General features: G+C 33.6%; 1 protein-coding gene across 9 annotated transcripts in view; it reads left to right on the top strand.

Annotated features, from left to right (window-relative positions):
- Positions 1-17,698, top strand: part of LOC123685439 (UDP-glycosyltransferase UGT5-like) — a 36,250-nt gene extending 18,552 nt beyond the window's left edge. For 4 of the 9 annotated variants that reach the window (XM_045625132.1, XM_045625141.1, XM_045625140.1 and 1 more), the window contains exons 2-4: positions 15,482-15,704; positions 16,882-17,098; positions 17,206-17,698. In XM_045625132.1, the coding sequence (XP_045481088.1) occupies positions 15,482-15,704; positions 16,882-17,098; positions 17,206-17,482 (717 nt within the window). In that variant the 3' untranslated portion in view covers positions 17,483-17,698. Of the gene's footprint in view, positions 1-2,602; positions 3,520-5,363; positions 6,462-7,557; positions 8,470-10,770; positions 11,647-12,096; positions 13,109-15,481; positions 15,705-16,881; positions 17,099-17,205 lie in introns of those variants that run through there. The other 5 variants (XM_045625135.1, XM_045625138.1, XM_045625136.1 and 2 more) reach the window with 5 other exon arrangements.
- Positions 17,699-17,961: the final 263 nt, after the last annotated feature.

Below are 17,961 nucleotides of genomic sequence, written 5' to 3'. Positions count from 1 at the left end.
TCCATTATTGTTATTAAGGGGAGGAATGTCCGAGAGAAAGTCACTTCAATAATTTTGACGTTTTCAAATTAAGTTGATATCTAATTGTTGTTAATTTTTTTGCTGAAAACGATTAATTCAGATAGTGAAGATGAAATATTATATAGGTATGCAGGACAAACAGCTAATGTTACCATACAGAATTACTTGCCCGAAAAAAATAGAAAGAAATTTGAAAAAAATTTCAAGATTGGTGTAGCAGTAAGATCATTAAGTCATCGTTTCCAGGTAATGTTTTTTGGTATATTTTAATTCATTTTCATAGGCAACTATTAAGGTTTTTCGATAAAGTTCAATGTTTGTACTCTGTACTGGATTCGAGCTAGCCGAAGCTAGTTCGATTGTGATTGGTGACACTAAGTTTCCATCTCTCTTGTACTCGGGATCGAGCACATATTATGTATATTTTCCGTTTATTCTCTCTATATTCTAAGTCTATATTTTTATTCTTAGTATTTATTGATATAGTCGTAGATAAAGTATAGTATTCAACTTGCGGTAATGATCATAACTCACTTGATGAAATTCATCTGTGTGAGTTTATGACCTACAAGAAGAGAGAAAGAACTTTATTGAAAAAAATTACCTTCAAACGTCAAAATTATCAGAGTGACAATCCTTCCCTCAATAACAATAATGGAATGTTCCCTTCTGGCTTACCGAATGAAAACACAGAAGTAGAAAAGTTTAGAGCCATCTTTCCCGATTTATTATAGTGAGTTAGAGCAGTGAGTTTTTATAACTCACGTTGTTTGTTGATAGATACTATCAATTGCTCAAAAGCAGTTGAATAATGAATATATAATTCAATAGGAGTAGATAAAATTCTTTATACATAATATCTATCATCACGTTATGAGAAATGAACTGAATTCATAAACTTATAACTATTTTATGTGTCTATTATATTCAAAAATTTTTGTATAGTCTATTTCATTTAGTCTCTAGATTTTCTCCACCGCTTCATTGCTTTCTGTTTCTGTTAGTACCTTTTTGAGTGGTCTTTCCTTAAACAGATCGCTCTACTCTAGAGATACGAAGTCTGTTATTTTCGAATATTGAGTCGGGAATTCAATTCTGTCGGTCCGTCCAGCAGTAATCATTATAATTATCGAACAGAAAGTCCTAGATACTTGAAATGTTGAGGGCAGGTTCCGATCTATAATTCAGCAGGTAAATTCGTTAAAGGGCTAAATCTGACCGAAGGTTCCGTAAATATGGCCATTCGAATTTTTGATTCTCTTATAATTTCAAAACTACGAATTCAATGAAGATTTAATTTTGAATTCAAGACGAGTCTCAAAAGCTGCCATCTATGCTTTCCTCATTTCATTTTAAATCTATATTACTAGTTGGGAGGCAGTTAGAACTACGAATAACTTATTCTGGACTGAAGATCTGGCTGAAAAGTACCGGGTTTTCACCATAATTTGACCCCCCCTTTAACTTTGTTAATAAAAGAGGTACAAAAAAATGTTACCTACAAAAGTTTCACGAAATCGACTTGTGTTTCTTAAAATGATTTCACAAAACGAAATATGTATAGAGTGGGCAACATATTGATAGCAACTTCATTTCTCAAATGGAACACCCTGTATATTTTTCTATATTTGACTAGCTCTTTTTTCCCTGATTTCTAATAAATAACATATGTTTGGCCTATCTCTCTTATTGTGAGTACCACAGAGTTTAAATTTCAAGAACCACCTGGCAATCAGTTTTCAAGTGGAAGGCTGCGATAACTCAAAATCCTCTTTTTTGAGTTATCTCGTTGGCAATGATATGACATACGTTCTTCACTATAAATTGGAATTGAATCATTTGGATGCAACTCCATATATTCTCTCCTTGTAGCTTTCTTATTTTTATTGTTCTCCTCATAAAGCGAGAAATATTTCAAATTTTTCCGCTTCTGTGTAGTGCATATTCGATGAATAGTTTTATTCAAAGACAAACGTATGTTATATATCGTTGAGATAACTCAACTAAGGGCATTCTCAATTATCGCAGCCTTCCAATTGAAAACAGATTACTTAGCTTGCGAGGTGATTCTTAAAATTTGAAACTCTGTGGTACTCAGAATGAGAAAGATAGGCCAAACATATGTTATATATTTGAAATCAAGGAAAAAAAAGTTAGTCAAATATAGAAAAATAAATAGGGTGTTCCATTTGAAATAATGAAGTTGCTATCAATATGTTGCCCACTCTGTATATATTTCGTTTAGTGAAATCATTTTAAAAAACACTAGTCGATTTCGTGAAACTTTTGTAGAAAATATTTTTTTGTACCTCTTCTAGTAACAAAGTTAAAGGGGGGGTCAAATTATGGTGAAAAACCCGGTACATCCTTAAGTTGGCGAGATTATAATGTTATTCGTAATCATATCTTAATGAGACTCGTTACATAAATTTTTAATAAAGTGATTTGCAAGTCATTCACTTGTGATAAGAAACCATAATTTATTTGTCAAATTTCGAGATAACAAAATATCTAATTGTTATCGATTCCTCCATCGTTCTAGATTTATTTATATATCTTAAAAAACATGTGGATATAGTTCAGTACGTAGATTTCAAGATATATCACCTGAATATATGAAATCGACGTGTTCTCCTAATAAATTAAATCAAATAAAGTGTGAAAAGTTCTGAAAAAATGTTTAGGTTGCATACAATTTTTTTACTGTTTCAATGTGTTATATTCGCTTATTCGTACAATATTTTGGCAGTGTTCCCACATGAAGGTAAAAGTCACCAATGGATTTTCGGTCCAATCATAAAAGAATTGGTAAAAAGAGGCCACAGTGTTACAGCAATAGTCCACCATAAAGAGAAAATAGACTCTGCAAATTACAAAGAAATATTAGTGGAAAATCCTAGTGCTATTGGTCTCGAAGTGATACCTATGCAGGCTTTAACATCAGCAGGATGGTACTCCCAAGTATTTTCATCTAAATTTTTATTGAATGAAGGACTGGGATCTTGTGACCTAATACTTTCGAATTCAGAAGTGATAGAACTTATAAAATCAGATCAAAAATTCGATCTTATTCTCGGTGAACTCTTCAACAGCGAGTGTTGCCAAGGATTTGCTGTAAGATTTGCTGCACCCCTTGTAGGGGTATCCTCAACGACCATTATAAATTGGCATAATGGTCATTTTGGCAATCCCGATAATCCTGCTTATATACCGAGCAATAACATTTTTTATGACAATCGTATGAGTTTTAAAGAGAGAGTTGTGAATTTCCTGGGTACATTAAATGTAAAGAAAGCGTATTGCGATGCTTTGGATTCGAACAGGAAGCTGCTTGAGAAACATTTCAAAATGGATATGCCGGAGATGGGACGATTAATTAGAAATACTAGTCTTCTTCTAGTGAATTCTCATTGGTCATTGACATTTGCTCGACCATTAGTTCCAGCGATGGTGGAGATAGGAGGTGTTCATATTCAAAATGCGAACAAGCTTCCAGAGGTAAGAAGTTCATCGTTATGTTTTTTTCTCATTAGCGGGGATAGTACGCGGTGAAGCCAGTGACAATATCAAAAATAAGAGACTACATCATAATACAACTGCAGTACAATAACAAAACAATAGTGAATCACGCAGATAAAATAGTTGAAATCTTGGAATCAAATATGTGATAACCATTTCAAACGGTTATATGTATCAGCAGTGTCGAAACTGAGGTTGAGTAAAAAAAAAATATTTTTATCTACTCCTATTGAATTATATATTCATTATTCAACTGCTTTTGAGCAATTAATAGTATCTATTAACAAACACCGTGAGTTATAATAACTCACTGCCATAACTCACTATAATAAATAGGAAAATATGGATCTGTGCTTCTATACTTCTCTGCTTCTATTCGATTGGCCGAAAGGGAACATTCCATTATTGTTATTGAGGGGAGGAATGTCCGAGGGGATGTCACTTTAATAATTTTGACGTTTTCAAATTAAGTTGATATCTAATTATTGTGAATGTTTTGCTGAAAGCGATTAATTCAGATGATGAAGATGAAATATTATATAGGCATACATGTCCAAAAGACAAACAGCTAATGTTACCATACAGAATTACTTGACCAAAAAATTATAAAGGAGTTTGAAAACATTTTCAAGATTGGTGTAGCAGTAAGATCATTAAGTCATCGTTTACAGGGAATGTTTTTTGATATATTTTAATGCATTTTTATAGGCAACTATTAAGGTTTTTCAATAAAGTTGTCATACTCTGTACTGTATTCGAGCTAGCCGAAACTAGTTCGATTGTGATTGGTGACACTAAGTTTCCATCTCTCTTGTACGGGATCGAGCACATATGTTTATTTCCCCTTCCTTCTGTCTATATTCTAAGTCTGTATTTTTTTCTTAGTATTTATTGATGAAGTCGTAGATAAAGTATAGTATTCAACTTGCGGTAATGGTCATAACTCACTTGATGAATTACAGCACTCGCCTGCGGCTCGTGCTGCAAACTTCATCTGCGTGAGTTATGACCTACATTACCGCTCGTTGAATAATATACTATTGCATAAAAAACAAAGCTTTATTACCATCGTTAGGAAAGTCTCATTTAGGTCGAATATGCGCTGTTTCGTCCGAAGAGCTGTTGCCATTTTGAAGGTAATATCATTGGACCTCCCTCACCCCTTGTCCCGATTTTCATAATTCTCTGTTGAAGCGAATATTTCACCAGCAAAATTATTTGTCATGGACAGGAACATATGTAATCACCAGGTGCCAGGTCCGGACTATAAGGTGGACGCAAAAGAACCTCCCAACCAATCTCCTGGAGCTTCTGGCGAGTCACTGGCCTAGCGTTTTCCTGATGAAACACAATTCCTCTCCTATTTGACAAAGTTGGCAGATTCTGAGCGATTGTTACCTTTATGCGGTCCAATTCTCGACAGTACAGTGCCAAGTTGACAGTTGTGGCATAGGGGAGCAGCTCATAGTATACAATTCCCTGACAATCCAGTTTTCCATAAACGTCATCCCGGTGAATTCATCAGTTACCTACTTCAGATTAAATTCAATAATTTTTTTCATATGCCTAATCTGAATTTGGCAAACTTAGGTACACTTCTATTATCACGCTTATTCAATAATCGATTGATTCGAATCGAAGGTTACGCACTGTTGCCAAACTCCACAAAAAATCTGTGACTATCTTATCGATCACGATGAAGCCTGTTCGAGTTTATCTTAATAATGCTTCTTAAGTAACCGGAAAGGAAAATTACCTAATGAAATTCGACTGCGACAACCTCGACCCTCACAATTCAGACGGTTAAACGAGGTGATCAGTATTTATTTGACTGTCTCATCTTAAACAAGTAGAAACAGATATTTTCCACAATCATCTGTTTATCAGAAAGATATGCTTATCATTTCGAAATGAAGTGAAGGAAAGCTGCTCGTCTTTATAAAGAGCACTGGAAATTCGTTGAAATGAACCAACGATTGATTCGCGTAAATCGTATAAATCGCATCAAGTGAGATCCTACATAAACTGAAGCATATTTATAGTATCGTTGTGGTAATGTACGGAAACGTTTAGTAAGAATTGCGCGAATATAGTTTGTGGACATGATTGAGTTTAGATTTGTTATTTTACTTCTACATTGCATCGTCTTTTCCGATTCTTACAATATATTGGCTGTATTTCCTCATGAAGGCAAAAGTCATCAATGGATATTTGCTCCAATCGTCAGAGAACTGGTCAAGAGGGGTCATACTGTCACAGCATTAGTTCATTACACATTCAACATCGAGTCTAATGGATACCACGAAATATCACTGAAGGATCCTAATGCTCGTGGCTTAGAAATCTTCGAATTAGACGAATCGGAGAGTCCATGGTATTGCCAACTTCGTTCTTCTGATCTTCTATTCTCTGAAGGTTTACAATCTTGTGAGGTCACCTTTTCCAACTCCAAAGTAATAGAATTATTGAAGTCGAACCAGAAGTTTGATCTGGTCTTAGCTGAAGTTTTCAACAGCGAGTGTTCCCAAGGATTTGCCCTAAGATTCAAAGCACCTTTAGTTGCAATTTCAACCACTACTTTGATGCCATGGCATAATTCGCGGTTTGCTAATCCAGATAATCCTGCCTACATACCAAACAACCATATTTGGTTCGATAACAAAATGAGTTTTTCGCAGAGAGTTGTGAACTTTTTGGGTACTTTATATGCGAAAATTGTGTACCAAGTGTTTTTTGATTCCAACAGGATACTCCTTGAGAAACACATAGGGCGGGAGATATCAGATCTAGATGCTTTGATACGAAATACGAATCTGATATTGGTGAATTCTCATTGGACATTGACTTTTTCAAGACCATTAGTGCCAGCAGTGGTTGAAATTGGGGGAATACATGTACAAAAATCGAAAAAACTTCCTGAGGTGAGAGAAACATCTATTTTTCAACGCAGACTGCTTCGTATTTTTGCTATTCTGAATATTACACTGTAATCAAGGTTCATCATTATTCATTACCAATTGCAATATTTGAAACGTCATTCTGAAAGGCATATAATATATTTTATGTCAATATTATCATATCATTATATCGCTTGGAAGGTATGTTTGGTAATAAAATCGACACAATTAGAATATTATAGACTGGAAAGGAAAAGCAGTCCATTAATGAGATAAATCTGGTGGAAAATCCTAGAATCATCACAACTTGAACACATAAACCAGAGTTTCTGATCCAAATCACTGCTTTTCTCGAATTTTTTGAGTGAGGTACTTTTTAAGTACTCTCCCACAATGTTTTTCGAGATATATAGACTTTCTTCAAGAATAATGTCTTGAAGTTGCCTCTTCGTTCATCGGATTTAAATGCCGTAGACATTGACCAAATGACTATTTTAAGCCTATACGTATATTAGAGGACGCCAAATATACATCACATCCGAACAAAATCATTCCATTTGGTTGTTACACTTCTAATATCGCTGAATATATATCCAATACCAAAATTAGTATGGTAAATTATGCAAGGATCAACTTGAAGTGAATAATGTTCGAAAAAAAATTCGGTTATAATTTAGACTATATAGAATCTATCGATGTTGAAAATTTTATGAAAAATTGCGAAAAATAATTGCTTTTGTGGTTCGAAGTATTAATATATTATTCATAATTAGATTCGTAAAACTTGACATATTTCTTTAATGAATTTATTTTTGTTCATTTTTCCATAATTCTCGTTTTTTAAATAGAATAACCTTTTATCTAATGTGAAGTTGTCTGTTTGTCCAGAGATTGACATAAAATTTTACATTGTTTCTGTCAATCATTACACATAAATTTGAATTCTTTTCGTCATTTAATCACTAGCATCTCATTAATATTAAACAATCGAGTAATTGATTTCTACATCTTGCTTATAAGTCACTATTGCTTTGAACTTCTGAGAAAGGGAGATAGATAGTGAGAAATAGCTACACTGCAGTTTCTATTTAAGCGAAACATTCACTTTTCGAAATGCATATCTCATTTGATCTGCAGAAATATAGATAGTATGTAGTGTAGAATTACTACCGAATTAACTTTTGTGGAGTGAAATCAGCAAGTGATAAATATGAACCTCATTTCCATATCGATCTTTTTGTGCGGTTTGGTATTGTCTAGTGAATGTATGAACATTCTCGGGATATTCCCTATAAATATTAGGAGTCATGTTCGCGTTTTCCAATCCCTCATGACAGAATTAGCTGTTAAAGGGCATGATGTCACAGTGGTGAGCCACTACCCCTTAGAAAAGCCGATAGAAAGATACAAACATGTCAGTCTGAGAGGAGTTTGTCCTTTATTCGTTGAAACTGTGGATGTTGAGAACTTATACAACTACAACAGAATTGATATGTATGTAGCTCCCACAGAATTGAGCCAATGGGGCCAAGGCATATGCGAATCCACTTATTTCAGTGAACGACTGAGTGAAGTGTGGGATACCAACAGAACTTACGACTTGATGGTGGTCGAAATGTTCAACACTGATTGTTTTCTTCCCATAAGTTCCAAATTCAATATCCCTGTTATTGCAATAAGCTCTTCGGAGTTGCTCCCTTGGGTCAGCTTCAGATTTGGAATACCCTTAAATCCAAGCTACATGCCGAGCATTTTTATGGGCTACCCAAGGAAACTAAATTTTCTGCAGAGGTTCGAAAACTCGTTGTTAACATGGACTCATCTACTTTTCCATCGATTCATCAGAAATGTTAAAGATGATGCTGTCGCTAGGAGGTATTTGAATGTAACTTTACCAGTGAGGGAGTATGCGAATAATGTCAGCATACTTCTTGTGAATACACATCATACTTTGCATAATGCAAAACCTTATCCTCCTAATGTCATTGAAATCGGTGGAATTCATTTGCCGGATAAGAACGAACTACCTCAGGTAATTACTATTAAACCCATTACATTGAAATCACCACTATTTAATTGACGTTTGATATTTTGAGAAGATATTGAATAACCATTCTAGAGTTTTCACTTCAATTGCAATTTATCATCTTGGGTTGAGTTATGCGGTACTGATGATCCCTAATAAGGGTGAAACCGGTATATCGCTACTCTCGCTTGATGACATGCATTCTCCTTGGTTTACTTTCGATTATGATTCCTATGAAATAGCGTGGACATCTTCTGTTTGACAATGGTTATGTTGATTTTGTTGATACATTAACCAGATAGATAATTAATATCGTATGATATTACACACTTGGAAATCGTACTTCTTTTTCTTTCTTTTTGTATTTTCGTCATTCATTACCAAGTGCAGGTGTTAGCTAATTTTATATTATTTATTATTATTTATCAATTGCAATTATTTATATTGATTTCAAAATGGCCATGGAAAATATGATACCTCAAAATATTCACAAAATAGACACATAGGTATATTCACTCTATTTTAAATTTTCTGGCCTTTTTATAAATGTTTACGCTTGCTGTTTAGAAATGGATATAAATTGTTCATACACAGTCATCTTCAATTTGCATCTTCATTTTTGATAATGATTTTGGGAAACTATTATCAATTAGTATAAATAAAAAGAATAGAAGGTATTTGATTGTATTCTGCTTTATATTCGAAATTATGAACTTCAATGTTCACACAATACGAAAAATATTTAGTTGAAAAATGTAGAAATTGAAGTTTATCCAGAATTGCAGTCTCCATTTTGCAAACCACACTCTATTAAAGTACATAATATTCCTTATTTCTCAATATCTCTGTTTTAATTGACGAGATATGTCCTTATCTGTCTTTGATATCATTACTAATTTTTTGTTGTAGCGCGTGTTGAATTCTGAATTGATTATTTTTATTATCATAAATAATTCCGATTCTATGTATGATTGATCTTGATGATGTATTCTCATAAATAAGTGTCAAGCATAGCTTATCAAGTTATGTCATATTTTTACTCATTTGAATATTCATTAGTGCAATAAGTGATATTTCAGAATAAAAAATTCAATAATTTCCCGATAAAATATATAAATTATTCGAATTGAAGAAAATTATTGAACATGTGACTGTGAATAGTGGGAATTATTTGCAACCTTGTCTGACATGTAGGTTTTCAAATAGTGTCTCATTTTGACAGATACTCTCATGTTAGAAGTTATAATTTCGGAAAAAAAAATTGTCTTGAAATATGTATGGAAATGGAAAGAGAGCATAAGAGTATGTTCTAGTTCAACGACTTAGAAAAGGAACATCCAATATTTAGAAGTTTTACACAGCAAAAATAGTTTGTAGAAACTATAGAATTGCCTCATCGCTTCTCCAATTATAAAGAGTTAATTCAATGTTGGCATGAACAACTTCAATTTGTAGTTAATACATAAAGTGCAATTTCAAAATGAATTAGGTACCTACTCCATAAAAATACGTTTTTTACTGTGATTTTGGCTGAACAATTGAATTTCAGTTTCTATGTAACAGATCAAATACCCAATACATCAGATTATTTAAATTAATGGGATAAATAAGTTTCAACAAATACATCAGATTAAAAGTATAATTGCAGTAGCGATGACAGCTTTTAGAAATCAGGAGGGGGACAAGGAGGGGCTAGGATTTTTGGAGGGGAGGCTATGATTTCTAATTCCATTTAATTTACGTCAAATTAATGTTGTGTCTTTTTTGGTTATGTTATTTTTCACGGGGAGCAGTAAAAATTTAAATTTAGGGGGAACCCAGGCCCCCCTGCTCCCTTCTAGCGTCGCCACAGGTAAAGTGATAACCTCAAATGAAGTCAATTTGAATGATCATCTTCGATATAATGCAAATTTTTTGTAATGAAACAAAAACATCGGATAACTAGCAAATAGTTTTTATTATTGAAGACAGAATTAAGAAGTTCGTGATTCGACTAGATATTTGAATAAATGGTGCCATAGTATTCCATATAATGCCCTTCAATTTTCCCAAAGATGATTGTTCATTAATATTTTCAATATTCATAATCTCGAATAATAATTTCAATACGAAATTTTCAAAGCTCCTTATCCCTAGACAATTCGATTTTTACGATCATAAATACAGATTGAATGAAGATGCAGACATCTCTGCGGATGGGTCAGTTATGTGATCTACTTTTGAACCGGTCAAGTTCAATAAACTTCGAGAAATGGTAGCAAAGAGCCTAAGCCAACCTAAACTTTCTAGTAGATATTCTCAAAGTGAGGAAGAAAGTTCATTCCTGTATAATATTCACTTGAAATTAATTAAAACACATCTACAATGAAAAAGTTTCGTGTTGTTTGCTCAGTGTTGTGTTTAATATCCACGATTCACTGCTACAGAATTCTAGGACTATTTCCTTATCCTGGAAAGAGCCACTCTGATGTCATCCTTCCTCTAATGAGAGAACTGAGTAGAAGAGGTCATGAAGTTGACGTTCTCACACATTTCCCCTCAGGTTATGTTAATCCAAATTATACGGACCTAAGTATACGAGGTTCATATCCTATATTTCTGAACACCGAACCAACGAACAATTTAGACCCTTTTAGTTCAAGGATACTCTTCATGTACTTAGATGTGATTGGGATGGGACTCCTTGCTGATAATTACTGCGATGCCGCCTTCAAAACGGAAACTGTGAAGACACTGATCTCGTCCAATCAAACATACGATTTAATAATTCATGAACCGTTTAGTAGTGATTGCTTTTTGGCTTTAAACGAAAAATTGAAAGCTCCTGTGATCGAAATATCAACAAGTGTCATGCTTCCTTGGCATTATGGAAGATTTGGCAACCCTGATAATCCTAGTTACATCCCAACACTCTTTCTGGACAACTCCGATCAAATGACGTTTCTACACAGAGTAGAAAATACAATAGTAGCATACGCACATATGTTTTGGTTCAAGAAAAAACAGAGAGATCATGATAGAATCGTTGGAAAATATTTGAAAGAGCATAGCCCCGGTTATAGAAGTAAGGTTGATTTAATGTTGGTTAACAGTCACTTCAGTTTGAATTTTGCCAGACCTTTCGTGCCAAATGTTGTAGAAGTTGGAGGATTACATTTAGGTCAACCTGAAAAATTACCAGAGGTGAGTTCTCAGAAATCCATGTTTGATTTATTGAGATCTAATATGGAATAATAAAACGTAAAGAGATAAAATTTATAGGAAGAAACTAATTGAAATCCACTGAAGTTCAAATATTTCGTCTAAAACAAATAATTGAAAAGTGAACAAAATGTAATCGTGGGGCTTCCGCCTATTTGATCTTGATGTGATTTCCACGTTCCATCAAATATTCCAAAATTAAAGAAATGCGTCATTTGTTCGAGACGTATTCAAATCTTCATCAACAATCCTTCAAAAAATAATAACAACAAAGCGAGAGCATCTTCAGAATATACCACTACCAGAATCTTATATCGATAGAAAAGTATAATATAATCGCCGAAAAATCACGTTAGCCTTGCCCAAATGCAAATTTCTAAATAGTTGATGTTGCTTTTATGTTAATTTCGGTGCGATAATTCTAAGAAGACTTTTCAGTTACTCTTTGATATTAGTAACACCTTGAAGTGTTAATAGCGTAACTTCAGATATCAGTTATAGTAAACATCTTATCAGTTTAAATTTTTCTTCGATTGAGATAGCAACTCGAAGATCATATAACTCGAAGATCAGAAACTTTTCGGTGTTGTTGGGTGCGACTCTTTTCGAGGAAAATATGAAATTATTGTGTGTGTTTAGTTTAGCTCTGATCTTAATTGATTCCGTGAGATGTTACAAGATCCTTGGATTATTTCCGCATCCAGGTAAAAGCCATTTCAACATAATACATCCTCTTATGATAGAACTCAGTAGAAGAGGTCATGAGGTTGTAGTGGTCAGCCAATTTCCTCTAAAGAAACCCCTGCCCAGATACACAGATCTTTCTCTAGAAGGAACTGTTCCACCGCTACTAGAGATACTACCCCTGAACAATCGGAACCCTGTGATGGCCAGGATATTCCACAACTACCTGGATGTACTTCATTATGGCAGAGTTGCTGATGCTTACTGTGAAACAGCTTTTGCCACCGATGTTATCAAGACTTTGTGGAAGTCAAATCAGACTTTCGATATAGTTTTTCACGAACCTTTTCTGAGCGATTGTCTGTTGGCTCTAAACGAAAAATTCAAGGCTCCAATCGTTGCCATAACAACCAGCGTGATGCTTGCATGGAACAATGATCGTTTTGGTAATCCAGATCACCCTAGTTATATACCAACGCTTTGGATGGATTTTTCTGATAAAATGACCTTTTTGGAAAGGATGGAGAATCTACTAGTTATTTATGGACATAAGTTGTGGTACAAAATGAAACAGATGAAACATGATAGAATTGTAGAGAGATACTTGGGTGAAGATCATCCTCCGTTATCAAATCAAGGGAACAATATGAGCTTAATGTTGGTGTGTAGTCACTTCAGTTTAAGTTTAGCCAGACCCTTTGCGCCAAATGTAATTGAAGTGGGAGGTTTGCATATTACAAGCTCTAAGCCTCTTCCTAAGGTAAGATTAATCTGTATGTACAATACTTCAAGTGTCCTGGCCTGGACATTTGAGTCCTTTAAGAGTTTGGTGTCCTTTGGGGTATTCGAGTTTGTCCATGATACTTAGCAGATTTTTCTTTCTATTTGCTCTTTAATTTCTCAGTCTAATGTCTCCCTTCTTTCTTATTCACAGAAATTCTGATTTTTCAATAAATATTTTTAAAAGAGTACTGTCTTAGCATCAAAAGGTTTTGGGCAGTCGTTTTTTATGGGACAATTGCACCCTTAAAGATCACATAACTGTTTACATAAAGGTATATATGAAATATGATATTTTATGATATGATTGTTGTCAGTTAGTTCATTTACATAGATGAGGGGTTCTCATGGTATGATGAACATTTGAGTGATTGTTTTGTATATCCACGACATTTGAGATCCGAATCTACCCTTGAATGTTCAAGTCGCTCTAAATTCTTTCGTTTGAGAGTTATTGTATTGAGGACAGATTTTACCACGAATTCATCATCATAGTGAGTCGAACCTTATAGTTTGTGACTATTTCCGGGTCCAAATTCAAAAATACAGACGTTGTCTATGCTAGGAATTCATTCTTATCATTTCATTCAGAGTTAAGATTATTTTGATATCATTATTGAAGAACTATTCATTTTAAATCGACATCATTAAAATATTTTTCAAGACCTCGAGTTGACTTTTCATAATTGAAAATTTGATTAGATAACGAAAGATGCTTTTTTGATCCTGAAACTTCTGATGAGTTTTTTCTCATTTGATGAAGCTATTCTAAGGAACAATAGAAACTCCATCTGTCAGTGCCATCTGTGCGCCAGTCTTCGATTTATCGAGCGAGGTGTTACATGTAACATGTATCACTCTTGAAGGTGACAATTTTGATGAATAAAGTCGAATTATCAAGAAAAAATTTTTATTGGTTAGGTCAGGACTTTGAGTGCAGGGTTAGATTCATAACATTCTTAAAAAAATAGGAAAGAAATCAGAGACCTTGTTCTTGATGCTTGAAAGATGTTACTGTCCTTTCAACATTCAATTCATTGAAATTAATTTGATTATGATGAAAAGCTATTATTTTTTCGAAATCATTTGTTTTGTGACTCTGGAATGAAAGCCAAATTTCTAGTACAATGTTTGTTGGGTTCATGATGATACATTTTGCATGAACTATGTCCAGTTTATTTCCCATCAGAATTCTGCACTAACGCAATGAATTCTATTGCCTGAAAAGTTTTTCATCTTATGTTATTTTCCGTCTCATTTCTCCCAAATAAATTGGTGTTTTATTATGCCAAAATGGAGTTGGTTTCAATACTTAGGTACATGCGCATGAAAAGGCTTTATGAATGAAATCTCCTATCTTTTATTTCATTCTGTTGCTGCGCCAATTACCCTTCGATATATACATACACATCAGATTGGATACCTGACTCGATAGGACTTAATTAAATTGAAACCTTTCAATGCTGGATCAATTTCTATCTTTTATTTTCTCACTATCGCTTCAATCTTTTCGTACAGAGAAATGTATTCCAATAGCAATTGCGTGTTTGCACTTTTCACTCTGAACTTTTGTGTGATTCCCATTGCGAGTAGGTATATTAATTTTCTGAAATGTAGAAATAAACATAAAATCTTTTTTAGTTTTTTAAATTGAATATCAAACTACAAATTGTTCAGGAAAAATGTTTTTAATCCCCTTGAAATTTTCACAGTTCACGTTTAAAATGCGGAAATCAGGTAAAACTATGACAGCTATATTTATAAAGTTTGGTAAAATACCGCATTGATCCTCTAAGCTCGGGATAACGATCAATGAATTTTCAATGCCAAAAAGCACAAGGACCCAAATTTATATAAATTCATAGAGAAATTCAATTCGTAGTACTATGGAATTTGAAACCTGACCAAGAAGTTTATGCGCCTTCGCACTTTGTCTTAAAAAAGGTTTTCTTATCTTTTTCCTATAGATCTCTAAATCACAGAAGAATATTTGAATACATCTCTCTCTGTAAAAATCATCTAACAGTGTAAACATCCATGCAGGAACTGTATATTCCTAAAACCTAACTGAAAAGGCAAGTTTGCCTATGTGAACTTATTTTTTTAACTAATTGTTCCGAATGAATATTTCCACTTATGTTGTGGCCATAAGTTCAATGCTTTTTATTTTAACAAGACACCTTCTACTACCGAATATTTTCCGAGATAGAAGGAAATAATATGTATAAAATTCGCTGTGTTCCTTTATATTAATATCACAGGAAATCAATATTTTTTCCATTCAGCATTATTAAATTTTCATCATCTTTTCCATGTGTTTCAAATTCTAATTCGATTCTACTTATTATTCCAGAACATAGAGAAGTTCATAAACGAATCCAAGCATGGAGTTATCTACTTCAGTTTGGGATCTATGATCAAAGGACACACTTTCCCACAAGAGAAGAAGGACGCTTTCCTTAAGGCTTTCGCTCGTCTTCCACAAAGAGTGCTGTGGAAATGGGAAAACGAGACTATGCCTGGAAAACCCGATAATGTGATGATCCAGAAATGGATGCCCCAATTCGATATTTTATGTAAGATTTTTCGCTCCTTCAGGCTATAATTTTTGCGATTTTGTGTATATTGACCACTTTTTGAATTATCTTACATAAACAATTTCCACTCACCGCTGGAGAATTGGAGGTTATAATTGAATCTATCCGTCCGCAGTGTCCACGATAACTCGCAAACGTATGTTCTAGATACTCATTTGCAGGGTATATTCTGAATATATCGGTTACGTTCTTTAATAGGCAAAATTATCTAGTTGGTTTCAAATTCATTTGATCTAACTGGTATCTATACATATTCATTGAGAATTTTATCGAAATTGTTATTTTTTGTTGTGATATTCGATATCTCAGAATTATCCGTGAACTCTGCAAAAAATTTCGGTAAAAAGGTTATCGATAAACAGAACTATGAGCTATCCAAAAATTCAGCTTTATTGTTTTACACTTTAAAAATTATCGAGTTTGTCTGAGCTGATCACCCTGAGACTGACTTTTAAGAATATCTTCGTTTGCAAAGATTTAAAATGTATTTCAATATTCAGGATATGAAATTGAATCGATCATCAAGTAATTGAACTAGTAACAATCAATATGATTTCTAGCGAAATTAAATCTGAAACCACAAACAAGTTGGTTTTGCCATATCTTATTGAACAAAATCATGCGGTATTCCACAGATTTCATGATTATATTTCATTGTTATATCAATACTTAGAACTCTCCTGTCACGGATTTATCTATTGTCAGTCAAATTTGTTCGAGGAAGAATATAAATGTCTTCTGCACTTGTATTATAAATAACTATTATTGCATAAGAGGATAATTGGAACTGGGGTTGACAAATCAAATGAACACGTTATTAATATTCAAATATCGTAAAGTTCTTCATCTATCTGACTCAAAACTTCTGAATCTTCATTCCGGGGAGACTTGTAAGAAGATCCCACAATATTGGAGGATTTTGTAGAAATGACTCGATCTCATCATTGACCATCATTTGATGCTTTCATGATAATCAGAATACATAGTGGTTTGACTCTTTTTTTAGTTAATAATAATAACTTTTCGTTCTCAGTAAATGAAAATTGCTCAGGTTTTCCGATTGAGTAGATAGTAGACATATAATAATTTAGTGTTATGAAAAGGGTACTGTCCTTAATGAAAGTATTTCTTTTAAATATTGCTTTTCTTTGTTTAGCACATCCCAACGTTAAAGCATTCATCTCCCATGGAGGTCTTTTGGGAACCACTGAAGCTGTTCACTGTGGTGTTCCAATGATGGTTATGCCTCAATATGGCGACCAATACACAAATGCAAAAGCAGTTGAGGCTAATGGAGGTGGTGTTATACTTTATTTGAAAGACGCTACGGAAGAAAAGGTTTACAACAACTTGAAGACTATCTTAGACCCTGAGTAAGTTTCAAATTTTAATGCTACACTTCTTAAAAGTTCCATTCCATATTTTGATTTCCAGGAAGCTGAATTACATTACAAAAACTTCAAATTGAATTTTTTTTCAGATTCAGGGCCAAAGCTAAAGCACTGTCAGAACGTTTCAGAGACAGGCCGATGTCTCCTATGGATACTGCAATATACTGGGTGGAATATGTAGCAAGACATAAAGGTGCTCCTCATATGAAAACTGCAGCTGTAGACATGCCCCTATATCAATATTTGCTGTTGGATGTCTTGGCTTTTCTTGGACTCATCTTACTTGTTTTCTCTTACATAAGTTACAAAATTCTGAGTCTGGTTTTGAGATCAGTATTCTCGAAGAAAAAAGTGAAACAAAACTGATGATTGAACATTTGTTATTCGATATGGTCAACTGCAAATTTTATTGTAGTTCAATATATCAACATTGTGATAACTAATTAATTGAAAATATTATCTTTTTGAAAGGTTTATTCTGTTCCCATTCGGAAATCATGAAAATTTCTGGAAATGTCTTTATGAAAAATAGGTACTGAGATTAAAAGTAGTCTTTCGAAGACGATTCAATAAATTATCTAACAAATTGTTTCATTTTGAGTTCCCAGCTGTTCTCTGTGTTTCGTTATTATTATCTAGAACTGTAGATATATCAATTTTCAACATATTTTTTATTTTTTATTGGAGCTATCATTCTTCTTTTTTTTTATATTTCTTTTGTACATCTGCTTGGATGAATTGTGATGTATTTTATCCAAAATTACATGCTCAAGTACTCAAGTGCTAAATCAAGCGATTTATACGATGCATGTAACTCAATTTCTTCACTTGATTTAGTAACTTGC

The sequence above is a fragment of the Harmonia axyridis genome, chromosome 7 (assembly GCF_914767665.1).
Source record: "Harmonia axyridis chromosome 7, icHarAxyr1.1, whole genome shotgun sequence".
Classification (NCBI taxonomy): Eukaryota; Metazoa; Arthropoda; class Insecta; order Coleoptera; family Coccinellidae; genus Harmonia; species Harmonia axyridis.
Note: the sequence above shows the minus strand (reverse complement) of the source record. Positions and strands in the feature narration are given on the sequence as shown.